The following is a 27,649-nucleotide window of genomic DNA, read 5'->3' on the forward strand; positions in this document are numbered from 1 at the left end:
ACTGGCAGCTGCCCTCCAGGGTTTCAGGGCAGGGGACTGGAAATGCCACTGAGGACTGAACTGGGTACATTCTGCAAGCAAAGCAGATACACTTACTTGAGCTATAGTCCTTCCTCTTAGTCCTGAAGCACCTGAGTGGGTGAACATTTGGGAAGCTGGCTGCTGGACTAGATAGGACTTTTTTGTGATCCAGCAGGGATCTTACCAGAGCAGCCAAGCCAACAGAACTGAGCGAGGCTGTGGCAGTTCTTAAATCTCAGGCCTACCCTTGCCTATGCAGAAAAAATGTGCAAGAAACATTTTGGGGAAAGTGGCCGATAATTATTCTTTCTTTCCTCTGTTCCATTATCCCCTCTTGCTGCTGCTGTCCTTGGGTTTATCTTCTGGGAGAGTTCTTATTAGAAGCTCTCTCCCGTTAACTGGGGAAGAATGAAAACAAATGCATGTTGGCTCTTTATTCTCTGAAAATCAAAGTGCCAAGATTCTTTTGAACTGCTCAGATGAAAGGCGCTATGGAAATGCAAAATACCATTTAGTATGTTTATCGGCAGCCATAGGGGGGCGTTCATGCTGAAGGTTGGGCTTCATGCTTTCATAAGTATCTGCAATTCGGATATAGGATTAGACAAATCCATGGAGGCTATCATTGGCAACTAGTCATGATGGCTATGCTTTGCCTACAGGCAGTAATGCTTCTGAATATCCGTTGCTGGAATTGGTAGGAGAGGAACGTGCTGTTGCACTTGGGTCCTGCATGCAAACTTCCTATTTGAGGCATCCAGTTGGCCACTGTGAGAACAGGATGCTGGACCAGGTGGGCTATTGGCCTGATCCAGATAGGCTCTTCTTATGTTCTTACAGTGTCCTGAATTGACCTGTCCCGTCCCAGTGCAAATACTGAGTCCATGCAAGTCTGTTATTTAAATTGTGTGGGTGTCAGGGCTCTGACAAGTGTGTGGCGGAGGGAAGGGGGCCAGAGACTGACCCAGCGATTTAAGGGGTTTGGTGCCACCCATGCGGCAGGAGCCGGGGGGGGTGGGAAGAGGAAGGGTTGGAGCATTAGGATGGAGGTGGGTGCTCAGGACATGTTGGAAGTGGAGGAAGACACTGTTCAGGCGAGGAGCAGGCCAGTCAAATCCACGCCATCCCCACCGTCTCCTGGAGCCAGGAGGGGCTTGAAGAGGAAAGATCAGCAACAACTTCATGCAGGAGAAGTCTCAGGTTATGGGAGCACACTCTGGCATATGAGGGTACATAAGCCTAGGAGCGGGGCATGGTCCCACTGCTGCTTCCACCGCTCCATAGGGCATGAATATGGAAAAGTTAAGGTCAGCTAAGTGGGCGCTAAAGGCCTGTGTCCGTCCAGAACACCTTGGGAGCTACTGTAAGTGCATGCATTTGTCAATAAAGAATTTACCACCAGCCAGTTGCCTTCCTTGGCTAGGTGGGTGCAGGACAACGGAAAGCCTAGGTGAGCTGACAAGACTCCCCACTATGGACATTCAGCCCAAAACATGTGGAAGGCCGTGAGAACACTTTCCCCTAAATCATGCAAGGCAGAATTTGCAAGGGATGCTGCCTTCCATCCTCTAGGTTCTAAGCTATGGCTAGTACAAGACATGGCTTGGTGTGATGTTTGTCTTAACCCATTGCCTTGGCCCAAAGGTGGAGAACCTCTGGCACTACAGATGTTGCTGGACTCCCAACTCCCATCAACCCAGGCAGCATAAAAGGGCTGAAACACAGCAATGATATCTGCGCAATCACACATTCGCCCCGACCCTGGCATTGAGAGAATGATGACTCCTCTAAGTCCATCTGCTGAGTTCAGGGTAGAAGTGTAATTTGAACCAGGCGCAAGGGTCAGTGCAGCTCAGTCTTTTAGCTGCTCTGCAGCACTGTGCTCTCTGTTGCAGTTGGAGTGGAGAAAACTGGTATGTAGTTTTTAACAATTGCCAAAGCAGACAAAAGACCAAATGTTACCTTGTGTACACAGCTGCCGCAGTATCTCTTTATATACATATTCTCTTAAACAAAATGTTGCCTTGGGAGGTTCCTCCTCCTCACATCTATTAATATGTTTTCATCTTCTCTTAATGAGCAATATGGCTCTTAATTTTATTTTAGCTTTATTAGGGCAATATTTGGTATGGTTTCTTAAGTTTGTCGAATACCCCATTTGCGCAGCGACATACTGAGCACCAAAACATTAACTATGGAACCCCGAGGGCTTGCAACTTGACTAAAAAACAGAATAAAACCTGTCTGATATGTGTTTTTCCTACCCTCTTAGCAAACATACAAGACGCAGACCACCAACTGAATATTCTTAAGCAACCTGAGAGCTTTAGAATTTTTTTTTTATCAAGCAAATCTTTCAACAAATATTTTCAGCAAATAAATAAACACCATGTTGTATTTGTATGCATCCTTGAGCATTTTAATGCTCTAAATTGACCTTTGACAACCTGGTACATTCCAGTTGTTTTGGATGACAGCTGGAGTTCAGAAACATCTAGAGGGTACCAGGTTGGAGAATACTGTCCTAAAAGTCAGGCACAATATTAAATACCTTTTCTTTAAAGGGTATGGGGTTGCCGTTTGATTGTTTGTTTTTTAAATGCTAGAATCGCATCTTGGGATTTTTTCCAGATTTTTTAAGTTTTACCTTTTTCTCCCTCCTCCCACTTTCCCCTGTACAGATGAGCCCTGAAAAGCGTCTTTATTCAGTTTGACTGTTGCTATTATGTGGCTAGGCATTCAATAATAGTTGTGATTTATGATATGTGTGTGGCCTTTGTTGTTCTTTCTTCTGCCATCTATCAGAGAGGGAGAAGCCTGGCTTGATAATTCTTGGCAAATAGCTTTTTCAGTTTAGAATGTCAGCTGTCATGCTGTCGGGAGAGGTTATTTCTCTAGTGTGTGTGTGTGTGTGTGTGTGTGTGTGTGTGTATATATATATATATATATATATATGTATATATGTGTGTGTGTGTGTGTGTGTGTGTATGGCAGCGATCCTGTTTCTTTACTGTGGCTGGTTGATAAGGAGTACTTGCTGCGCTTCCTGGAAAAGTGTGTTGTAAGGTAACCCCGCTTGGAGGATGTGCTTTAAAGCTCGACTGGAATTGTGCTTCCAGTGGTGTAATATCACTCTATTCAGGTAGGATAGAGCCCTTGTTCACGAAGGCCACATCGGCACTACACATTTAAATACCTCTTCTACCACTTGTAAGAGTCATGCTCTCCCTGCTCCAGCAAAGGATCCTGGGAAGTGTATTTTGTTAAGGGTGCTGAGAGATGTTAGAGAACCTTTCAACAACAACAACAACAACAACAACAACAACAACAACAACTTGTTGCTGGTAACCCCAGCCACTCTGGGCAGTTTCTAACATTAAGAGACAAAACAAAACATCAAACATTAGCAGGGCTGCCTTCAGATGTCTACGGAAAGTTGTATAATTGTTTAACTCTTTGACATCTGATCGGAGGGCATTCCACAGGGTGGGTACCACTACCAAGAAGGCCCTCTCCCTGGTTCCCTGTAACTTCACTTCTCACAATGATGGAACCTCCAGGAGGCCCTTGGAACTTGGACCTCACTATCCAGGTTGAACGACACGGGCTGAAATGCACCTATACAAATACTGAAATTGTTATGGATGAATGCAATTAATATTGTATGCAAACATTTTTAAAATAAAATATTTAATGAAATGCTCCTTCGGGTATACAAGGCTGAGGTTGTTTTCCAGCACCCTCAACCAATTTCCCAGGTTTCCTTTGATGGGGAGGAGACATGACATAGTAGGCTGGAACTCTTCTATTCTGATATCTACTGACCTGTGTTCAGAGAATTTGTGATGCAATCCCCCCTACATCCAGTCTGAAGTGGGACAGTCCAGCACAGGTTTTCCACTGGATCAGCTCCTAAGGCAAAACCTTACATTTCCTGCTGTTTTTCTTTTCCAGCCAACCCTGCTCCCATCATTGGCTTAGGTATCTCACCCCCCCCCCGCAGTCCACGTTTTCTCTTGGTTTGAAAAAAGCAAAACAAATCTCCCAAACATTGCCCTGCTGTTTTGCAAAGCATGTGCTTATTAGATAAACTTTGGGTACAATAAAAAGCTGCTTTCATATTTTTTTTGGAAGCTTGAGAGCCTAATTGAAGACAGACCATTAGTCCCAAATGAGACTAAGAGTATTGGCAGGAGAGGAGAGCAATTATGCTAAAGGTTGGTGTGGCCTGTCCCTCCCTTCTGTTTCTCCCCTCCTTATTAGCTATTTGTGGTAACGTATCAAAAACTCATTTGGATGTGGCATGCATTTCTGACATGCACTTGTGCTCTGCATGCTAAACGATTAGTTCTGCTGCAGACGGAGAAGGCATCATCCTTCGGTTATTCCCCTGGGTCTGTATAAGGCCACATCCGCACTATCCATTTAAAGCACTGTGATATCACTTCAAACAGTCACGGCTCCCCCCCCCAAAGAATCCTGGGAAGTGTAGTTTCATTAAGGGTGCTGAGAATTCTTAAGATACCCCCTATTTCCCTCACAGAGCTACAATTCCCAGAGAAAGCTAACAATCAATCCCTCTTCCCAGGGAACTCTTGAGAACTGTATTTCCATGAGGGGAATAGAGGGAGTCTTCTAACAACTTTCAGCACCCTTAATGAAACTGTAAGTAAAGGTAAAGGGACCCCTGACCATTAGGTCCAGTCGTGACCGACTCTGGGGTTGTGGTGCTCATCTCGCTTTATTGGCTGAAGGAGCCGGCGTACAGCTTCTGGGTCATGTGGCCAGCATGACTAAGCCACTTCTGGCAAACCAGAGCAGCGCACGGAAATGCCGTTTACCTTCCCGCTGGAACAGTACCTATTTATCTACTTGCACTTTGACGTGCTTTTGAACTGCTAGGTTGGCAGGAGCAGGGACAGAGCAACGGGAGCTCACCCCGTTGCAGGGATTTGAACCGCCAACCTTCTGATCAGCAAGTCCTAGGCTCTGTGTTTAACCCACAGTGCCACCCGCGTCCCTGTAGTTCCCTGGATTCTTTGGGGGAAGCAACAGCTGTTACAATGGCATAAAGAGCTTTGCAAATATAGACCCTGTTTCCTGACGCCGCCTCTCTCTGAACCACTTCATCTTCCAGCTTTCTTTTCTTGATCTCTCCCATTGCTCAGCCACTACCATTGCTGGCCGGCTGCCTTTTCCAGGGCCCTCCCTCCTCTTTCCTATTATTTATTAGGATCTGAGCAACTCAGCCACAGCCTGTGGCAGCTTCCTATGTTCCACTTTGAGAACTGGACCATATCGACACCATATATTTAAAGCACTTTGATCCTACTTCAACCATCATGGTTTCCCCCAAGGAGTCCTGGGATCTGTAGTTTGTTAAGGGTGCTGAGAATTGTTAGGAGACACCCCCCCAGCTATGATTCCCAGAGTTTCCGAGGAAGAGGGACTGACATGTCAAATCAACATGTGAGAAGAAAACAAATCTTCCATGCCCCAAACTTTTGTATGGCTTTGATTATGTGGATGAATTGAGTTTTGTGGCCTTGTAGATACATAGGCAACTAGACAATTGGTCCAGCTGGCTCAGTATTTCCTACACTGGCTGGCAGCGACTCTCCAACTTTCCATACAGGGGACATTCTCAACCCTAGTTGGAGATTCTGAGAATTGAGGCCTGGAGCTTCTCCATGCAAAGGGAGAGATGCTTTATCAGTGAGCTGTGGCCCTTCCCTTAGGAACATAGGTAGCTGCTGCCTTGTACCAAGTCAAGACCACTGGTGTATCTAGTTCTGTATTATTGACACTGGCTAGCAGAGGTTCTCCAACATTTCAGGTAAGCATCTTTCCCTCGTCCTACCTGAAGATTTTGGGAATTGACCCCAGGACCTTCTGCATGCAAAGGCAGGTGTTCTACCGCTGAGCTCCCGCTCTCCCCAGCTGTGACTGTGCTACTGACATCCTTAAAGTACGCTGTGATTTCAGGCGAAAGACTGAAGTGACACCACTCAGCAGCTCCTGGAGCGCTGCAGGTTTAATAGCTCTGGGTACGGGAGAGTGGTGACGAGACCCGGCAGCGCGACAGCAATTGACTTTTAATCCACTCCTCCGTACCAGCTTTCCTTTCCGATTCCTCTCGGGTTCAGCAGGATGCCAGCACGTGTTAGATTAGACAGAGACATGGTGCAGAAGCCTCTTCTGTTGCCATGTGACTTGGAAGCTTTCGAATGCCGACTCGAGGCGGGCAGGTAAGCAGGCCCACAATCGTCTGAGAGGCTGCATCGCTGAGAAGGTCCACTTGGTTTGAGAGGAGGGCAGATACGTTGTATAGCCTTTGAATGGGGGGAGTGCCCTTTTTTTTGCTATAAAGTGCAAGGCTGGGAAGATTACGCTGTTGTGGTGTAGTGGTTACGAGTGCCGGCTCCACCATGAAGCTCAGTGAGTGTCCTTGGGCTCTTGGAGAAGAGCCACGTAGAATAATATAGTTGTAGAGTTGGAAGGGACACCAATGGTCATCTAGTCCAACTCCCTGCAATGGGATGAGGGTGGCGCTGTGGTTTAAACCACTGAGCCTCTTGGGCTTGCCGATCGAAAGGTTGGCGGTTCGAATCCGCATGACGGAGTGAGCTCCCGTTGCTCTGTCCCAGCTCCTGCCAACCTAGCAGTTTGAAAGCATACCAGTGCAAGTAGATAAATAGGTACAGCTGTGGCGGGAAGGTAAACGGTGTTTCCGTGAACTCTGGCTTCTGTCCCATTGCACCAGAAGTGGTTTAGTCATGCTGGCCTCATGCCCTGGAAAGCTGTCTGTGGACAAACGCCGGCTCCCTCAGCCTGAAAGCGAGATCAGCGCCGCAACCCCATAGTCGCCTTTGACTGGACTTAACCATCCAGGACTCCTTTACCTTTTTACCTATTGAAATAATCTAAACTAAAGCATCCATGCTGCCTTGAACTTTTTGGTGGAAAGCTGGGCCTGAAATGTGATAGAACAGAAATCAATCAATCAATCAATCAATTTCAGTCCAAGGGCTTCGTTACCTCATGAGCCACCTTCCAGAGGCAGCAAGTCAGCAGTAAGGAGGGCCAGAAGTGAAAGTGAGCAGAGCAAGAAATGTACCCCTAACTTTGTACAACAGGCTACATTCCAAACATGGCCAGAGGTTTGGAAGCAAGGCAATGCTACAGTTCAAGGCCGCTGGAGTAGTTTGTTTATTAGATTTATATCCTGTTCTTTGTTCAATAAGAAGAAGAAGAAGAAGAAGAGTTTGGATTTGATATCCCGCCTTTCACTCCCTTTAAGGAGTCTCAAAGCGGCTAACATTCTCCTTTCCCTTCCTCCCCCACAACAAACACTCTGTGAGGTGAGTGGGGCTGAGAGACTTCAGAGAAGTGTGACTGGCCCAAGGTCACCCAGCAGCTGCATGTGGAGGAGCGGAGACGCGAACCCGGTTCCCCAATAGGGGCACATGGCGGCAAACACATCTGTAAAAATACAGTGGTACCTCGGGTTACATACGCTTCAGATTACAGACTCTGCTAACCCAGAAATAGTGCTTCAGGTTAAGAACTTTGCTTCAGGATGAGAACAGAAATCGTGCTCCGGCGGCGCGGCGGCAGCAGGAGGCTCCATTAGCTAAAGTGGTGCTTCAGGTTGAGAACAGTTTCAGGTTAAGAACGGACCTCCGGAACGAATTAAGTACTTAACTGGAGGTTCCACTGTAAAACATATTTAGGACATATTTGGAAACTTAAAAAAAACAAACTAAAACAAATTCAAAGCTAGATATCACCAAACCATACGTCTGAATGGGTCTGTTGAAACAGAAAACTTTTTCAGCCGGTAATGGTACCTAATGTTCCAGTGTTCCAAAGTGCAGGTGCTGCTACACTAAAGGAACAACCTGTACCGAATGGACATTGCATGGCACTTGTAGAAGGGCACAATCAGCAGACTGAAGCGACTAAATTGGCCTGTATGGGGTAAGGCGATCCCTCAAGTAAATTGTTTGAGGCTGCCAAGGTGCTGGAGCCCTTGCAACAGATGAAGGATGTTGTTGTGTGCTGGCCTTTGGCCTATCAGGAGCTCGAGGAAAACCAAACCAACGTACCACGATTCCCCTGTAGTGGCCTTTCCTCTTCCCTATCAGCCACAGTGGGGGTGGTCAGTTCTGCTTCATCCCTGTGCCATGTGTGATTGGGTTGTTCAGGCAGACCTTCATTGCCCACCTGCAGGGGAAGCTGCAGTCTGTGTCTCTATGGGTGACTCACTGCTATGGACCTTACTTCTTCCAGACAGGAATTATGCCCAGGGCAGTGATGATTCACACACAAATCCAGAAGGAGGAGGGGCTTGCCTGGGCAAATATTTCCCTTATACAACCTAATAATAAAACTTCTAAGGTTCAATGCTGTTGCAGGGTTCCAATTTTAATTTGGAATTACAGTGGTACCTTGGGTTACATACACTTCAGGTTACATATGCTTCAGGTTACAGTCTCCACTAACCCAGAAATATTACCTCGGGTTAAGAACTTTGCTTCAGGATGAGAACAGAAATCATGCTCCGGCGGCGTGGCAGCAGTAGCAGGCCCCATTAGCTAAAGTGGTGCTTCAGGTTAAGAATAGTTTCAGGTTAAGAACGTACCTCCGGAACAAATTAAGTACTTAACCTGAGTTGCCACTGTAGTGTGTATTTTTCACATGGGGAAAATCCAGACCCCAGTATGTGAAGCTTATTTAGAGCTTCATATCTGTCAGATGTTGCTAATTTTCTTTCATCCCCAAGATGGGGGTAATTTTTACATCCAAATAAATGAATCCAGGATCCTAACAACAAAGGGAGCCAGTGTGGTGCCCTCCAGGAGTTGTTGGGCTCTACTTCCCATGAACTCTAGCCAGTATGGCCAGTTGGTAGGGATGGTGGGAGTTGGAGTCCAGCAACATCTGGAGAGCACCACCTGGGCTTCCCTAACCTATGATAATAACTACGGGGGCGATTATTTTCACCAACCCGCTTCAAACTGCTTTATGATCTTTTGTGGTCAGTCCCCCGCATTTCAAGGCTAATGAGCTGGTTCAGAAGTAGATACAAATGTAGTTTAGCTAAACAAACCATAGCTTATTGTTATGCCAAAACTGTCCTGTTGTGCATTAGAACATCCATTCAGAGGTATTTTACTTAGCTGAAATCCAGCTTTTGCTGTGCAGAATATTAATGATCAGTGTGAGATTTATTTTTTACGTTTTCAAATTTGACAAATATCATTCCAGTGCTGACATTTTTTAATGCCGCAACAATGAAACCAGATTCTACCAATGAGCTCAAAGAAATAATAAAGATTCCTTGGTTTGTGACAGTCTTTTAAAACCTTAAAAAAGGGTGGGAGGAATCGTCTAATACGAGCATATAAACAGAAGACTTGGACCTTTCGTTTTTTACTGTGTGCTGTTACCAAGTACTTCAGTTTACAATGCTAACAACTTTTAAAATCAATTCTTCCTGGAGATAACTGATTTATTAGATGACTACTCTTCTGCAGGCAAAGTAATCGCAATTAACAAACAAAGCGGTGTGCAGCAGCTATCGTACTGAGCAATAAATCTTCCAGCATTGGGAGACTCCTTTAATAGGCTTTGAAAGGAAAGCTGAGCGTGCAAGCTGATGTGTGCCTCAAAGAGAGAGCTGTTCAGATGTAATGGGGAAACTTGGTCTCGCATGCCCTCTGCTCTGTTCTTACTTTCTTTCATTCCTGGGAAGAGGAGATCTGTTGCACACAGCGTTTCCACTGGTGTAACTGTTGTGCTGGATCACAGAGGCCTTTTGTGCAAGCAGACAAGAGAACATTGGATTCAGTCTTGTGGTTTGTTTAGGGGCAGCCAGTCTGGTGCCATAGCTCAGTGGTAGAGCATTTGCTTTGCGTGCAGAAGGTCCCAGGTTCAATCCCCAGCAGCTGCAGGTAGGACTGGTAGAGACCTTCGCTTGGAATTCTGGAGAGCCTCTGCCGGCCAGTGTAGGCAATACTGCACTAGATGGACCAGTGGTTTGATTCAGTACAAGGCAGGTTCTATGTTCCTTACTATTGGCCACTGTACGCTTTTGAATTTCATGTTTCTGCAGTCCGTCAGTAGGAGAACCCAAGCCATGCGCCCCTTGAGAAGTAGTGTTTTTTTAAATAAAAAGATGTGTCCGTTTACAAATTATTTTCTCAGTTTACTTGTCATTTAGTCTTTTGATGGTGCAGGACAGGTGTTGAATTTATTATCTCTGTGTTGGGTTAATTCATTTGTGGCAGGGGTGGTGGTGCATTATTCTTCACGCTGCTTTTTACCTCCAGTGTAGGCTGTTTTAAGTTGGAGGACGGGGTCTCTTGGTTCCCTTGTTGAACAACCCCATAGGTTTGGCTTCCAAGTTCCTTGCTTCCCCCTGGCTTTGTCTGTGCTTCAATAAACTCTTGCTCCAAAGGACCTGTTAGCATGGTTTTCAGCAGTGGGGGATTATTCCTTGCTGGGTTTTGAAAAAATGATCCGAATGGAACTGACGTTGGTATCTGTGCGCCATCTGTGACATTACACATTTACTTAGGTTTCTACAGGACTTGAGGACTGTTTTGATTGGTGGTGCTTTAACTGCCATCACCCCCCCCCCCCCACTTTCTTGCCACCCTCTTCTCTGGAAGCTGAACTTCCTTGCTGGGAGGATTTATAGGGATGTGTTTCTTAAGTGTGCAGGAAGAAAAATCTGCTACACGGAAACAGCAGTATATATTACTAATCTGATTCAAACGGTTTGAAACAGCATGTGGTACAGTCCTTTGGAGACTGTGCTGCATCGCAATGCAAGTGAGAAGTGGATCGAAAAATTGTAGAGTTGGGAAGGTACCCTGAGAATCATCTAGTCCAACCCCCTGCAGTGCAGGAACATGCTTAATAAAAGGTGAAAGATTTCTACGACCTGAAGAGAAACCAGAGTATGAGCTGTGCAGGAATATGCAGCTGTCCCATGTGGGGATTGAACCTGCAATCTTGGAGTTATCAGCACCATTCTCTAACCTACTGCGCCTTTCCCTAACACTCCCTGTATGTAGAAGATAAGCCTTAAATCCTTTTCTGTGTTGCACTTAGTTTATACATTCCTCAAACTTTTTTCTTAAAAAACCAACCAAAAAACCAACCAATCTTGGAGAAGATGCACACATTCAGTCTTCTCTTGCCTAGAAACATGTTCTGAAGTGGTACTGTCTTGGGAGACTATATCACATTATTTTCCTGAAAGCTTGAATCAGCTCATGGATTCTGTGTTGAAAGGAATCAAAATTAACTGTCTGGTAGTCATTATCACACGGGATGCTCAAAGGCACAGGAGCACCTGCTTTGCTGCCAGACAGGGCTTTTGGCAGGGAGGCTACTCAGGAGGAAGGATCTACACAGGAAAAGGGAGAAGACCCAGCTGCAAGCCATCATCCTGCTGCAGGCTATGACCAGGTTGAGGTCACTGAGATCTGCAAGGAAACCCTATTAACTGTATTGCAGCCTGCAGATGCCCACCTCTCATTGGTGCTAAGAATGGCTTTCTTTGTGGTGGCCCCTAACTTGTGGACTAATCTCCCCTTGGTGATCAGGTGGGTGCTGATGGTTGGGCACTTTTGCTGGCAATGAAAAACAAAGTTATTTCCTCAATCTTTCCCAGACAGTTAATAGCTGCTCCTGGCCCCTCTGGCTACTATCTTTGATGCTGATAACTTCCGCTGTCACATTTTGTTCTGTGTTCTTGTTTTTGTTGCCATGTAAAGTGCTTTGGTATTTTATTTTTAAAAAACGAATATTGGAATACAGGTAATATTAATAAATAAGTATGCAAGCCCCCTCAGTCTCCTCTAGACTTTTGCTAGGGTAATGGCTCCCTCCAGAGCTCATTAATTTACCTGCTTCAACTGCATTGGTTTCTTTGGCTCCAGCCTCCACGCTCAGGGCTATTGGTGGGCGTCAAGCTACTTGAAGGACCACCATCACCCAGGTGAACCTGCCCATTCTGGGTTCAGTGGTGATGCTATGCTGTACTTTATAAACCATAGTTTGCTTGTTTGGAGCACACACTTTGGTTTGGCGCCTGCACTACAGTTAGGACAGACCATGGCTTGGCAGTTGTGTCTAAACAAGCCTTTTTAGTAAGGTTGGGTTGCAGCCAACTAAGTTCTACTCTTGAGTAGACGCATTTAAATGAATGACCCTGTGCCAGTCATGCCCATTTATTTCTAGGTGTCTCTTCTGAGAATGACCGGTGTTAGATACAACCTGCATGCTCAGGTTATTGCGTATTTAAGCTATTACCTGTTCTGCTTTCCCTATTCAGATCCTGGATATTCCCCATTGCCTCTTGTTCAGGAGTCGAAATGAGCCTGGCTGCTGGCTGGACACGGATGGGAACTTGCAGCATGCCAGCTTGCCCCGCAGTGGTCTGGCTCACATAGAGAGCCTACATAGTAGTTGGAACCTCTGCTCCTTCCTGGCTGTCAACTGGACCCTGACAAAAGGAGGAATTTACATGGACTTCCTCCTCCTCTTGAGTAGTCTTATAAGATTCGTAGCCCAGTGCATCTAGCAAGTTACATTGCCAGCAGCGCCATAGTTCCTGTTTGGCTTTGCTGCAGTTCTGGGATCTGGCTGGGAGCCCAGGCAACTGTCATCAAATCCTCCAGAGTTGCAGCTTCTGAATGCTGGAGCCTGAAGGCTCTGCAGGAATGTTGGGTCCCTTGGGGTCATGGGCAGCGCTTGGGCTCAAGAGGAAGGGAAGTGTCCCTATGTCTCTCCCTTCAGGGTCAGTTTCAAGGTCTTCTGGGTATGGCCAGAGCCTGAGAGATCTTCCCAGGCAGTGAAGAAATGCTCTGGCCAAGCCTGTTTATAAGAAATAGTGATACTGTAATAACAAAAGTGTGGAGGGAGAAACCTTGCATCTCTGGGCCTTTTCTGAGTGCTTGTCGGGGTCTCTTCAGATGAAAAGCTCATCTTTGTGGAAAAAACCAATTGGAGTGTTGCGCAGACATTGGTTTCTCTCGGGCGATTAAGGGAAGACTTGCTCATCAGTGGCTGATTGCTGCAAGCATCTGTATTATGTAGATGAAATTAATCAAGGCTAAGGGTTAAAGTTTTTCCATTTGTTCAGGTTTTTTCTTCTTCTTTGAGAAATCATCTGGAGTAGTTTGGCAGGGAGGAAAATTGCTTTAAACGTTGTTATTTCTCTCTCCCCCCTCCCCCCTTCCTTCTGAAGTTTTCCAGTCTTAGTAGAACAAGGTCTAGATTCTTAGCAGCGGCGTTGATTGGACAAGGCCATTAGGAAGCTGGTCCTTGCCATTCTGATGATTAGAAGCAGCTGGGTGTTTTAACGTGTCCGGTTGCTACACTGTGCAGGTCGCCAGTGTTTCTGGTGGGGAGGGCTATGGATGTGGAAGAGAGGAATGCATTAGGAGCAGGATGAACATGGGAACTTATGCTGATCTTATACCACAGCACACTATATTTATCCATCAACTCAGCATTGTCTACTCTGACTGGCAGCTCTTCTTAAGCAGGGGTCTTTTGCATCTCTTAGTCCACTCAGCTGGGGAGAGGAACACAGGAAGGCAGACTATTGATCCATCTATCTCAGTACTGTCTACACTGACTAGCAGCAGCTCTCTAGGGCTGCAGAATCCTTGAATGCAGAATCTTTGCATTAATCCTTGAACCATAGCAGAATACAACAAAATACCTACATAAAAATTCACAAGTTGCAATTAAAATTCATCCATAAAATGTATGCATAACCCTAGAACAAACAGAACTTACAGAGCAGATAAGCATTACTGTTACAAAAAGGTGACGTCTAGAAATTGTGTCTGTGGTGCATTTTACACTCTCGTGTCTTCAAGGCTCCATGGCACTTTATAGCAATGGAATTCAGGGTTTCATGCAGGATCCTTTTCAACCCCGCCTGGAGCAACTGGGGGTCGAACTTGGGACTTTCTACATGCAAAGCATAAGCTCTGCCACTGAGCTATTGCCAGCACCCTTTTCCTCAAGGAGCTGTGATGATGAATGGTTGGCAGTGGCAAAGTGGGCAAGACAAACATGACTTAGGAAAGCGGGGCCAATTTGGAAGGAGCAGCTTGACAGATGGCAGGAGTCTTGCTCTAGGCAGAGAGAGTGACATGGGCGAAGATGATGGAAATGGGAGTTTAGGAAAATAAACACACGGGGCCACCAGTAGAGAATCCCATCAGCTGCCTAGAGCAGAACATGGTACAAAGTAGGTACACAGGAGGGGATGCACTTGGGCACAAGGAGTTGAAGAGCTGGAACAGCAGGGGTGCGAGACCTTTTCTGGCTGGTGGGCCAGATTCTTATATTCCTGTCCCCCCTCTGGTGGGTCAAATTTTACAGGTGGGTGGGGCCACACACTAGTCAGTCACATGCTGCCGTAGGGACATCGGATGCTGCTGTGCTTTGAAGTCCCAATTGTTGGGACTTCAAAGCATAGTGTGGGGCTGTTTGAAAGTCCCTTTGCAAGCAAACTCACACTGCTTCTTCTAGCTACAAGAAGCTGAAATATGGAGATGGAGAGACAGAATACATTTAAGGGGACTGCGACAATTGTTGGGGGGGGGGATGCATGTTTACTAGAGGCCAAAAACATTTGTTGTCTTCTGAGACAGCAGTGTGTACATTTCAATACAATATTGATCACCAAGCTTTGACTTCTTGCCTTAGTGTGCAGGCTGAGAAGCTTTAAGAGCACCTTGCTTAGAGTTGGTTCCTAGCCTCTGTACATGTTTCGGCAGACTGACACTAAATAAAAATAAAATCGTTTTAAACGTAGCAGTCATTGTTGCTTTCCACGGCGCAGAGCATTTTATCTCATTGGGGTCTACTGAACATCTGGAGAACTGGACAGAAGAACGATCGGTTGCAAGCAAGCAGCAGCAGCCAGTTCCCATTATTTTCAACTAGCACATTTAGATTTTTTAAAAATGTTCTAAATGTTTTTAGATTGTTAATTACTTTTAAATGTTTAAAACATGTTTTTAAATTTTTATTTCAAATAGTATTGTTTTAACATTGTGATGGTTGCCTGAATGGGGTCCTTTGGGAGGCAGGTATACAGATTTAACAAATGGGTACAAGTGGATTTTATTTTTATTTTTTAAAAATAATGGCTACTGTTAAGAAATGTTATGAATATTGCCAGCAAGTTGAAGAAATTCCAGACGTTGGAAATACTTGTTCCTCAATGTCTTTTGTATTCTGATATGAGAGCACCGGTAATTCATTAACAAGTTCACTTTTCCCATTAGGGAAGTTGTGTTTTAATCAGATGTAACGTTGTATTCTGAATGCAGAGCACAGTGGAGTATGTAATGTAACTCTGCATATACAGATGGTGATTTCTGCTCCCTTCCTCTCTCATCACTTATAAATATATTTAGAAGACACAAGCACCCATGAAGGATGAAATGTCAAAAGTTGAGATTAAATGTATGAGGCAGAATACTTCTCACTAATATTTTTCTCTCTCTCAAATATATGATCTGCATGAAGGGAAGGCATGGGGGTGCGCGAAATTAGCTTTAGGTCTAATTAGTTTCCTCTGAAGTTTAAATTAATTTTGGCAATTTGTGATGCAGATTAAAACACTTTACACCTTTTTAGTTCTCCAGACAAGCCCTGTCAAACTGAAGTGCTGGGGAAGTGAAAGCTCAGCAAATGTAATGGATAGTGGAATTGAGATACCAGAAGCTCCCCAACTATTTTCAGCCTTGAGTCCTTCAGTATTGGGAATGTCCTGAACTCCCCCTTCCCCTTTTTGGCAGGCAAAATCAGAGTCTAGTTTGAAACTAAGTCTAAGCCAGAATCAAGGTAAGGATAGTTCAGTTTTGCGAAGTGTAGTGAATGAGAGAAACTTCTTTTTCCAATCTCCTCCCCTGGCTGTTGAAATTAAAGATGGATTATTTGTTTTGGCCAGCTCAAAGAAAGGCAGCAAATTTTTCTTGCTCATATTTGGCTAAATAGAAATTTCAAAGAATTTTTGAGGTAGCAATACTCATCATCTTCAACCAGCACATGACGTTTTTACTTCAGTGGTTCTGAATAAACCGTGTAAACCTCTTTGTCTTTTGCGACAGGAAGGCAGTATCAATATGATATTATTTCACAGGATTATTTAAAGATCTTTTTAACCTAATATTTCAAACTTGTCAGTGTCACCAGTACCTTTTTTGTCTCCTTGAAGCCCAAGTCATGATTCTCACTTTGAAGTGACTATAGCTGATGACTGAGGCACTGAGGTCAGAGAACAGCAGAGAAGAGATCTCAATGCCGCTGAATGGGGGCACTGAACTATTCTGACCCTGCACACAGAAAGCTAGCTTTCCCCCCTCATATGCTTGTTTTCTACATGTGGGGGGGGGAATGGGTTATTGATTGTTTGAGAGTTCCCCCTTCAGTCTGAAGGGCTTCAGGCCTGGAACCAGATTGTTTGTCTTCTGTCAATGGGACTGCCGCTCTGGGCTCGGCCTCACTTCTCACTCTCGAGGAGGTTGTAATGTAAATGGTGTGATTGATTTGTGCTGCGACTGCGATGTTAACATGAGCAGGATCCTGTCCTCAGATGAGGGGCTTGGACTCCAGGCCTATTCCAGCTGTCTGATCCCATTGTTCTCTGCGTAGCGAGTTGCTAGGGGCAACCTGGAACACTGACTCCGAAATTCTGTCAGTAAGTTCCCAACTGCCAGGTGAGATGAGAGAGTTGAGCTCAGAAGCTGGCGGCTGGGAGGAGTAATGGGAGTTAGCAGTGGAGATCAGGCCGTAGTTCAATGGTAGAGCGTGTGCTCTGCATGCAGAAGGTCTCAGGTTCACCCTCTGGTATTTCCAGGTAGGGTTGGGAAAGACAGGTGCCAGAAGCTTGGGATACCAGCTGCCAGTTGGTACACCCCCCCCCCAAGGGATGGGGGAACTTGCAGCCCTCCATGCGATCTTCAGACTCCCATCTCCCAGCGTGGCCAGGGGATGATGGGAGTTGTAGTCCAGGGCCACAGGTTCACCACCTCTGGGGTTAGATTGTTGCCAACAGCCAATGATTTGCCTCTTGTGGCCAGAGTTGGGCCTTCTGTGCAGCAGGGCAATGCCAGCTGCTTCACGTGATGTTAATGGTGCATGCACATTCACCCGAGAGATCGCAGCCACAGAGATAAGAAGAGTTGTTCCGTTGCCTGGAGAGTTCACTTCCTGGTTTGCATGGAGAAGCTGTTTTCAATGGAGCCCAGTGATGGAAGTGCACAGCTGTATTGTGCCCCAAAGCCTCTCCTCCTTCCGGAGGGGAGGGGTTGTGGGCGGGAGACGATTCCCGCTCATCATTGTTTGCGTGCCACGCCTCCATCAGGGGAGAGCCTATAGTTGTATTTGCATCAACAGGCTCCCCCTACTGGTGGTTAACCCCTCATCATACTCACCCCTCTCCGAGTGGGTGGAGTCAAATTGTCTGTGGTCCAATGCCTAAGCCAATACCTTCTCACATGCTGTAATCAATAAAGTTGTGGCCTTTTCTTGCCCATTAACCTACTATACTGTGTCCACGTGTCTTCATTCCCCAAGTGGGGATCAGGTCCTCGAAACATAAACCATTTTTTCACCTGGGGAAACCGCCCCTGTGGCCACCCCACCCCCATGCTATGTCACTGGCGCAGACTCCCTGTTTTTAGAGGACTTCCAGGGTTTGTGGGTGTCCCCTTTTACAGGTGACTCTCTTTGATTTGGAGGTGTCTCCTCTTTGAAGGGCTGGCCAGTCCGAGTCCAGTTTAAATACAAGGAACCGTGATAAGGGAGCAGTGGCCTTGGAGTTCCCTGTCAACAGTTAGCCCCTCATTACATGATTATTTCCTGCTATGATGAAAATGTGTTGTTTAAATTACAGTGATTAATTCTAAACGTGCATCTATACTTCTAAGCATATGCAAATTTTGTGCAAAATCTGACTCTCTTATTTTTATTTTTATTTTGCATAAGCAGCCACCCGAATAAGTATGTATCAGAATGATTAAGGCTGGAATGCAAGGAAGCTGTTTCATGGGTTGACTTTATTTATAAATGAAAAAAATCACCACACTCTAGCTTGCCTTCCTCCCACTCTCCCCTCAGTTGGTGACACCTCCTTATCTCCGATTCAGAACAAAGTCAAAAGGTTGAAATGTTCAGGGAGGGCTTGGGTTTGTGGCATCACTCGGTGGCATGGTGTTGCGTGGTGGCCGTGGTTTGCACTCGGGGAAGAGAAGGAGGCCGCTGACATCTGCTTAAGCCTGTCATGGTGGAAAGAATTGCTAAGGCAACAAATGACTTTTATTCCCTCATGGAGGGGAACATGTATAACGAAGCAATTGAACTGTCTTTTCAGGAAAACATAGATTGCCACAGTGAGACTTAATTTTGTGCTTTCCGTTTTTTTGCGCCAAAGAGCTGCTTTCTGAAACAATTTCCTGCCTCGCAATGCATCTCCAAGCATTAAAATGTTGTTTGACCAAAGTCACTGAGGCAAAGTGATGTCCCCCCAGCTTCCCCCCTTCCTTCTCAGTTTCCGAAAGGAAGTCACTTTCCTTCCTCCCCTTCTTTCATTTTTTGAGATGTTGCATATCAAATTGATAATTGCATATGTGTACACACACACACACACACACCCTCAGAATAATTGCCTCTCCCCCTCCTTTCCCCTGTTCTCCCCCCCTCCTCTGTGACACTAAATGCTTGGCCCCATATTAAATCAAACACTGGCGTGCAAAAGGCCCCCTGACAGGCCTGCAAATGCTTTAGTTACAAGGCTGCTTCAGCCAGTTCTTATTTGTAAATGACAATTTTCTACAGCAAAATATATGCTTGGACTTCAATTGTAGAGCCGTGGATTGCAGCCAGGAGAGGAATAATTGAATTTTAATGCTGCTCGGTTTTAGGGTGATTTTATTTAAAATAGAGTGAATTAAGTCACTGAAAGATAGTTAGGCTTGCAGTTTGGGGAAAAGGGGTGAACATTTGAAATTGGACTGGTGTTTAATTTGTTCCATGCTCTGCCTGGGGTTCTTTGGGGAGGCATGGGTTGTGTATGGCAATACTGAAAATCTAAGAAGGCTTTTGATCATGGCTACATCCCAACATTTCTCTCTCTCGTTCTGTCCCTTGTTGATCATGGCTACATCCCAGCAATTCTGTCCCTCGTTGTCCAGTGGCGCCTCTTAGCATTCCCAATTCAGTATTATTATTTTTCAGATATTAGGGGTAGATGCAGTGTTAGGACTGTGAGAATGTTCTGGGGCTTGATGCTTGCTGGAAGTCTTTCCCATCAATCTCAGGTGCACAGAAGCTGGCTCCGGCACTGGTTTTTGAAAGGTTCTCTGCACATGCACAGAGGCACCAACTATGTTCACACATAGTACTAGAGCAAGCTTTGGTGCTCCATGGAACTGCTGCATTGGGCTCACATGCTCCACCTTCCCCTCTCTTCCATGCAGCTCAGAGGAAAACCTCAGGTGGGGTGTGGGGAATGAATCCTTGCTTCCAATAAGCTCTGATCATAGTATCAATGCACATCCCTTCTCTCTAGCCAGGGCATCTTTGGTCCCATGGCTGCAGATGCACTTGTACAGCTGGTGGATTTTCTGCTTCCTGTCCCCCACCAACTCCCTCCCTCCAACCTCTGGTGTCCTTCAAGCTCTGTGGATGGAGGAGGGCACTTAGTCATTAAGGGAAAGTGGTCTCTTGCGTCTCCCCCTGTGCTTTGGTGGGGGAAATCAGCCTCCTGTTCTCTCCTCTCATGCCACAGCCTCCAGCTCCTCCTTCCACCACCAGGTCAGGAGAGTATATTGTGGTACTGACTGCTGCAACTTTTGTTCTTTGTGAAATGTTTGCATCCTGGCTTCTTGTCTTTACTTGTATGTGCCTAGAGCTTACAACTTCCTTTTTAATAAGCCATTGTCTTCCAGGCCAACTTGGTAATGACAATAAAGAATCTATTCTATTCTATTCTATGTCAGCAGCTTTTTGATAAATACATGCTCTTTCCTTTCCCTAGCTCTGTCTGGGATTTTCTTTCTCTCTTTTTGGCTGCTGCACTGGAGGGGAATGTGATTATGGGGACTCCCAAGAATATATAGAGGGGCCATATGGAGTTTCACTGAAGCTGTTAGCTCAGTAACTAGGGCTGTCATCTGATTTTAAAAAATCATCATTTAATCAAATTATTTTAATCAATTTAAATCTGCATAAATTTGCATTAAGCTGTCTCAAGTAGGAAGGAAATAATGTTTTTAGATTGTGCATATATATTCCATAGTTCATGCCATCCTAAGAGAAGCATTCCCCCCTCGGTGAGATGGAATGAGGAATGCCTCTTCTAAGATGGTGCCTGCCATTCACAGCTTTAATTAGTATTAGTTAAATTAATAAACTTTTTTTAAAGTTGTCACCCAGTTTTATTAGGGATGCCTTTTTAGTCTGTTTTGTTTGATTAATTAATTCTAACCAATTAATCAGTTAAAGGTTGCAACCCTGTTCTTTCTTCCTCTCATTGAATACTATCAGTTTGCTCTGCAAGGTCAGAATTTGCCTGGAATCTTAACTTTCTGCCATTTTTGGTGTACTCGGGTGTGTGTCCATCATTGGAAAGTTGCCAAGTATGACAGGTACATTTTCAGCACTTTTCACTTTACAGTATATATAAGAAGGGCCCAATTTGTAGCAAAATCAAGCTAATAAATATCCCCATGCATGGTTGCTTGTGAAAAGTAAAGGTTGGCTCCAGACAGGCAGGAAAAAAATCTGTAAAAAGTCTTATGCCCCCGCCATTGAGACCATTGAAATGCTCCTAGTGGGAACTATATAATACATGTTTCCTTCCTTCTTATTTTCCTGGACTGGTAAACTTTGTAGACTTAATTGCAAGTTTGGTTTAATTGGAATTTGTTGAAAACTGCATGCATGTCTTCTCTATATAATGTTATGTGCATTTTGAACTGGAGTATCAGAGTTGTGCCTTGGAGTAGATGTGGAGCCAGAAGGCCAGGCCAAGTCACCCAGGAAAGGCTTTTATTTTTTATTATAAAATATTTTATTCAGTTTTCAGATACAAAGATTATAAACATGAACCGAAGCCAGAAACAAAGAAACAAGAAACAGAAGAAAGAAATAAAAAAGAAAAACCAACCGTCCAACACATTTTTCAAATAACCAACTGGACTTCCTCACATCTCCCCCACCCTGCATTCTTCACAATAAAATCATCAGCAAATTATTACAGGAAAGGCTTTTATTACCCAGACAAGTTCTAGCCTAAACACGAAGTCTTTAGAATCCTTGCTGTTGAGGAGAACCAATGGACACTTTGAGTGTTAGGAGTCAAACCCATTCTTGGGGATTTGTCAGTGCCCAGTGTCCATATTAGAGCCTTGGAGGCTCATCACACCACAGAGCCATGGATTCTAGGCCTTGCCGTTGCTGAGATTGGGCATGCCTGCCAATTGGACATAGAGAGTGGGTCTTCAGATCTTTGCGTACCCAGATCACAGCTGCCCTCTTGGTTTTCTTGCAGTCTGTTTCCTGTGCTGACAGGAGAACCAATCTACAAATTGCCATTCTTTTTAGATCTAAATCAGATTACATTTCTAATATTATGATAAAAGCAAAATGCATGGGTAGGTTCAAGAAAAACAGAAGAAATCTTTGGACCTGTTGATGCAGGCAGTAATCCTGGGACAGCAACCTTTTGGCCCATCACTGGGTTTTTGGAGCCAAGGACAAAGTGTGGTTTCCTCCCAGAAAGTTGAAGGTGATGAATCAGAACCAGCGTTGCTTGTGTATGCACCTCACCCAGCTATTGCAAATAAGCTTACAAAAGTTTAGGAACAACAAGAACAACAACAACAACAACAACAATGTTTGCTATCTGTGGTTCCCTGCTGGTAGGCCAGGCTAAGAAAAACATTGCCTTCTAGCGTGCAGATTAGCATTGGAGAGTTGAAGTGATCCCTCCTTCCCCCATGATCCAGCTTTGTATTCCTTCCTCTGTGGCTAGTAGTATGGACAACCAAGTACAGTGGTGCCCTGCAAGACGAATGCCTCGCAAGACGGAAAACTCACTAGACGAAAGAGCTTTCCGTTTTGGAGGTGCTTCGCAAAACGAATCTCCTATGGGCTTGCTTCGCAAGATGAAAATGTCTTGCGAGTTCCTGCGGTTCCCCCCCTTTTTTCTAAGCCGCTAAGCCGCTTATCAGCTGATCCGATAAGCCGCTAAAAGCCGCTAGTAGCGCTAATCCGCTAATCCTTCAATGGGCTTGCTTCGCAAGACGAAAAAACCGCTAGACAAAGAGAATCACAGAACGGATTCTTTTCGTCTTGCGAGGCACCACTGTAGGCTGGTGGAGGAGGAATGGAGACATCTGTCCCTCCTCCACCATCACATGCAGTGCCTTACATTCATAGGTGATGGAAGCACGTTGAACCTTTTTTTTTTTTGGGAGATGGGTCAGAGCTCACCCAGACCTCCATGCTCTGGTTCCTTGCAAATTTGTCAGGGTGTGACTGTGGCATGACTTGTTGTCCCTCACCTGAAAGCTCTTGCGTTCAGGACCGAGGTGCTGGGGTTACCGCGTGCGTGTATTCTCCTTGTCCTGTAAACCCTTTTCTGACTCCTGAAGAGCATCCTCAGCTCAGCTAGGGAAAGTTTGTGAGCTTCTGTCGCAGCTAACGTCTTCTAGCAGCACTGTTTGCAGCCAAGGCGTAATTTTCCCCTTGTTGCTTCTCTTGAATGCCTCCCACTCTGAGCTGCCTAAGCCACACACAACACGATCTCACTAAAATTAGTTTTTAATTGATCCTCAGAGTAACAGAATGCTCCCGCGTGCAGCGCAAGTCACAACACATTTGCTGCTGTGGCCAAAAGGCACTCCAAGTTGTTTTGGACACCTGTTAAGATTTTTTAATGCAAATCTTTTGTGATCTTGGGTGAAGTCTTTATTGTTCTTTCCAACCTGCTCTATTCTTTCCCTCCTGCCTCGCCAAGCTTGGAAGCTCTTTGTGGTCTGTGCACAGTCATGCGTGTGGCTTCTGCAGAGCGGTATTTTGGAAACGGCGGAGGCTTCAAAGAGTGCAGCAGCCATGCAGCAGCCCCTGTCCTCAGCCTGTGTGCCTTGAGGGCCCTCCCCTTGGTTCTCTTTTCACCACTGTCTGAACAACATGATGAGGAACTGTCTTTAGAAGTTTTTCCTCTCCTCACAAATATTCTTCGGAAAATAATTTACCTCAGTTTTAACCCATTTTCATCCCCTGTATGTAGACCGTTGAGCATTCAAAAGGGTGAGAGTGTGTTGGGATTAGAGAGTTGTATCCAACTATATTCTACTTTGAATAGGCCCAAGTTAGTCATGTCCATTAATTTCAGTGGGTTTAAGCTGAGTAGGACCAACACTGGAGACAGCTTGGAGAGTTTCCCCTCAAAATTTATGTTTTACCTTAGCTTTATGGACCTTATCCATTGTGTCAGTAGCTATACAGGCTCCCCACCCCCACCCCAGTGTTAGAAACCGAGATATGAAAGCTAGGAGCTAAATGGCACCTTAAACCTAGGTTATGGACGCAACAACAGAATGCCTAGGTGCACTTTTTATAGCAAGAATACAAAGCTGAAAATGAATGAACTGCAGCTAAAATATGACGTTCATTTTTCACGTGCTCTAGTCCTTCCCCTTCTCAACTCCCTAGTATTCTTAAGAGGGTCTCTTCTCCAGTCTACAGAGAGTAGCTGGAAGTGGGGAGGCCAAAAAAGGTCCTCCTTTCCTTCCACTCTGCAGTTTTAATCTGAAATCTTAGGCGCAGTACTGCGCCCAGAGCTCGGAAACTGCTTGTGCTGATGAAATTCCCTGTCGCAAAATGTGCCTAGAACAATGCGAGTTTTGAACACTGTATATCCCTCTTGTGGTTTTCAAGAGCTACTAAAAGTATGTCTGCCCACCCATGTTCCTCTTACAGGCAGTGCTCTGGGTCCCTTCTGTTGGTTAGCTTTTGTGCAGCACTTTGAATATACTGACTACTTTTGACAAGGCTTTCTGCTATTTTTGGATGTCCGAGTATAAAACATGTGCAACAGGGAGAACGATCCTAATTGCTAGGATCTCTCTCTTCCCCCCTGCCCCGGGGCAATGTGGAATATTCATTATTGTACCTGTCAGTGCATTTTACGACCTCGTTCGCACTTCATTCTACTACATGTATAATAGACCAGCCCATTGTCAGAACTAGTAAGGTGTAGCAGTCAAGAGTACTGATACGGACTGAGTTCAAATTCTTGCTCAGCCAAGAAGCTCACTGACCATCTGCTAATGTGCTTCATAGTTGTTGTAGTAATAAAAAAAAGTGGGCACTCATGCTGATAATTCCCAGGCTGTGCGCTGGAGCACACCAATGTGACATGAGAGGGTTTGAAGTGCATGTTGAAAAATTAAACCCTTGTTCCTATATGGGGCAAACTGTAGTCAAGTCCAGATGTGTTGGGACTGCAGCTCCCATCACCCCTGACTATTGAGAATCCTGTCCCAGCAACATCTGAAGGGCCACAGGCCCCATCCCTACCATATCAAATGCACCTTTTTTGAGCAGGGAAGCCTGTGTAGCACTGCTCTTTTCATTCCTTCAGAGTCATACCTGTACTACAGCTGACATTTCTAAGAGATTCCTAGAAGGAGATGCTGGGAGACAGAGTGAATGGTTATATCCAGCATTCTTTAAAAAAAAAAAGTAGGCCTGGCTGTTATTACTCTGGGAGTGGATTTGAGAAATCTGTAGTTTAATAATTGTCATGGGCTGCCTCTGGGACCTTTTAGGCCAAAAGATGGGATTTAAATGTTTTAAATTCAAAAATATATTTATCAAGAGAGGTGTTCCTTCAGGTTTTAATCGGGGGGGGGGGGGGCTGTTCCAGGTATTTAAAATTGATGAGGCACCCATCCTGAGCAACTTGGGGAGCAGTTGGTACACAAGTGTTGATTTGTTTTTAAATTATGGAAATTGTTGGAGGAGGCCAGTGTGTTTGTGTGGTGGGGAGGGGGACTTCTTTTGAGGCAGCAGCCAGGCTACAGAAACTGTTTGAAACTTGGCTGCAACTTATTTTTGGTTTTGGTTTTTATATGGAGGTGAGGTAGTGGGGGTGAGGGAGCTTTCGCAAAATGAAAATGCTTATTAAAAGAAAATACCCAGTGGGCACTGGGGTTGGTGGCTGCCTAAACCCAGCCATCAAAGCAGTCTTAACCAAACAGCAGTACTTCATATAATTGAATTGAACGTACATTCCTTTTCATGGGGAAAGAGATTTACCCTTAACTGGATTAAAGGGATAGCATCTGAAAGCTATGTCTGTGACATGCATTGTATTTTTGTTTTTCTTTAATAATCTGGGGTAATGCTGGTTTTTTCTTTTTCTTTTCTAATTTCTTACAGATGGTCACGAGAACAAAGAAAATATTTGTAGGTGGATTATCAGCTAATACAGTAGTGGAAGATGTAAAGCAATACTTCGAACAGTTTGGCAAGGTAAGTTCCAGCATGAGTCAACATAATTTATAGTCTGAATTTATTTGTGAGAAACATGAAGGTTTTCTCTAATGATGGTCAGTTTTGTGTTAGCAGTGACGCAAGTCAACAAGTGCTGCTTTCAGTATGTTGCCAAAGAGCCTCATGCTGTTGGAGAAGTGGTGATCTTTGCGTATTTCTGCAAGCCATCAAACTAGCATGCTGTTCAGCACTACAGTGATTCCACATCAGGCACGATGATGTACTCTTTTATCTTGCGTAATGTAAGATGTGGAGGATAGTTTTTTGGTTTTTTTCACAATAAAGTGTGTCCGTGTAAAACAGTGAGTGAATGAATGAATTTGTTTTAAACTGTTCAGTTTAAAATGAATTCATTTTAATCTGCTTTCATTTTGAACTGTTCGGAGAAGGGCTGTGGCGTGTCACTGCCATAGCACACGTGTTGGAGAAGCTTCTGTGAGATGACTGCAGAACTGCAGAGTTTGTTTCCTTTTTCCGTAGGGGTGTGTGTCATGGGAGGAGCAGTAGACATCTAGTCTAATATATGGTCCCATGACAGTCAGTAGAGCTATTTTTGTGAAAAGGCTATATCCCACCCACCCCCCAAAAAATATGGCTAGTCTGGTTTCTTCTGCAGGCTTTAAACGAGTGGACCATAAGAGTTGACTGGGTAGCAGGTCACATCTGTGGGCAGGACGGCATGTATACGATGCGCTGCCAAAGAAAAATTCTCACTCCTCTCTGCTCTCCTTTTCCATAACTTGTATTCCATATATTGATGTCACTATGGCATGCTTTTCTTTGTTCTTAAAAGTGGGGGCAATGATGTGGATTGGAGGCAGAGAAGTGGATAGCATGATGGCACTTGCATATGGGGAAGTTCTGAACTAAGTAATAGAGTGGAGAACTTGACACGGGGAGGCTAGTTTTGGTGCCAGGCTTGTGAACCGGATAATTTATAGCTGTTCCCTGTGTGGGACCAGTCCAGTGGTAGTCTATTCCTCAGACCTTCAAACTGGTACACAAGCAGGAGGATTCATGTGATGCAGTGCAGTCTTGTGGCCCTCTGAGCCTGTCCAGCTTGGATAAATGTTGAGGGCATGGCCATGCCCATAACTTACAGTTGCTTGTAATTGCAAATTATATTTGTGGTATACTTGCCTTTATATTTAGACATACACACATACATCTTAGCAACCTGGTGTTGGATAAGCTGATCCTCAGAGAAATCAAACATTTCTTACATTCTATTGATGTTATCCAACAGACCTCAGTACAACCGATAGGTCCATGTAGGTTATGCTGTGATTCTTTATTTTCAGTCCTGCAACAGCAGCTGTTGATAGAAGGATATGGAAGTATCTGGAAGCCAGATCAATTTCAACATCTTTGATTAAACGAAAGGTCTGAGGGTGGAGATGGGGTCAATTCTTTTGCATGTCTGCAGCTCTCATTCATTTTAATCATAAGTGGCCTTGCCACATTTGCTGGAGATGGTGTATTTTGGGTGCTGACAGATCTGAGCCATGGGATGATGTTCTCTTGTGCAAGCCTTGTGAAGTATCAACTAGCATTCTTTTCCACAGCTTATTTGGAGAACTAGTGATAGAATGTGCTCCAAGTTAATGAGTGGTAAGGGGGTGCTATTATATTTTGCAGGCCAGCTCTTGATTCCCGTGGGGTCTGTTAAAGAGAAGGAAAGATTCACCACTATTTTTAATATTTATTTTGGGTGTGAGTATGTGAGCTTGGTGCTGCACAAATTACACCAAAGATGTCCCTGCCCCCAGAGGGCTTTTAGGCTGCACTTGTGCAGCTGCCATCCATCTCGGTGAAGTTTTACACGGGCAAGTTCCAGAAATTGTATCCTGTATTTTTAGGGTAGCCTTTGAATGCCTTGTTTTGTGTACACCTTCCTTTCATGGTGAGGGAACTTCTAAATAGTTATTTTGCCGGGTTGATAGTTGTTTTGCAAAACCATTCATTTTATTTTTCAATGATAATCTTCGATTCCGGCAGGATGATGTTTACAGCCCGC

At 44.9% G+C, this 27,649-nt stretch overlaps 1 protein-coding gene and 1 long non-coding RNA gene across 37 annotated transcripts in view; one reads left to right on the forward strand and one right to left on the reverse strand.

Annotated features, from left to right (window-relative positions):
* The window catches only part of MSI2 (musashi RNA binding protein 2), a 430,429-nt gene that overhangs the window by 109,674 nt on the left and 293,106 nt on the right, over positions 1–27,649 (forward strand). For 34 of the 36 annotated variants that reach the window (XM_081173058.1, XM_081173057.1, XM_081173063.1 and 31 more), the window contains one exon: positions 25,519–25,611. In XM_081173058.1, coding sequence (XP_081029184.1) covers positions 25,519–25,611 — 93 coding nt within the window. Of the gene's footprint in view, positions 1–16,769; positions 16,925–25,518; positions 25,612–27,649 lie in introns of those variants that run through there. The other 2 variants (XM_081173080.1, XM_081173079.1) reach the window with 2 other exon arrangements.
* LOC308574926 lies at positions 12,251–16,632 on the reverse strand. The gene is made up of 3 exons (XR_014002638.1): positions 16,231–16,632; positions 13,843–14,841; positions 12,251–13,451 (listed from the first exon to the last, which is right to left on the reverse strand). It is a non-coding gene; the product is annotated as an uncharacterized lncRNA (long non-coding RNA).

This window comes from Podarcis bocagei (assembly GCF_964188305.1).
Source record: "Podarcis bocagei genome assembly, chromosome: 15".
Taxonomy (NCBI): Eukaryota; Metazoa; Chordata; class Lepidosauria; order Squamata; family Lacertidae; genus Podarcis; species Podarcis bocagei.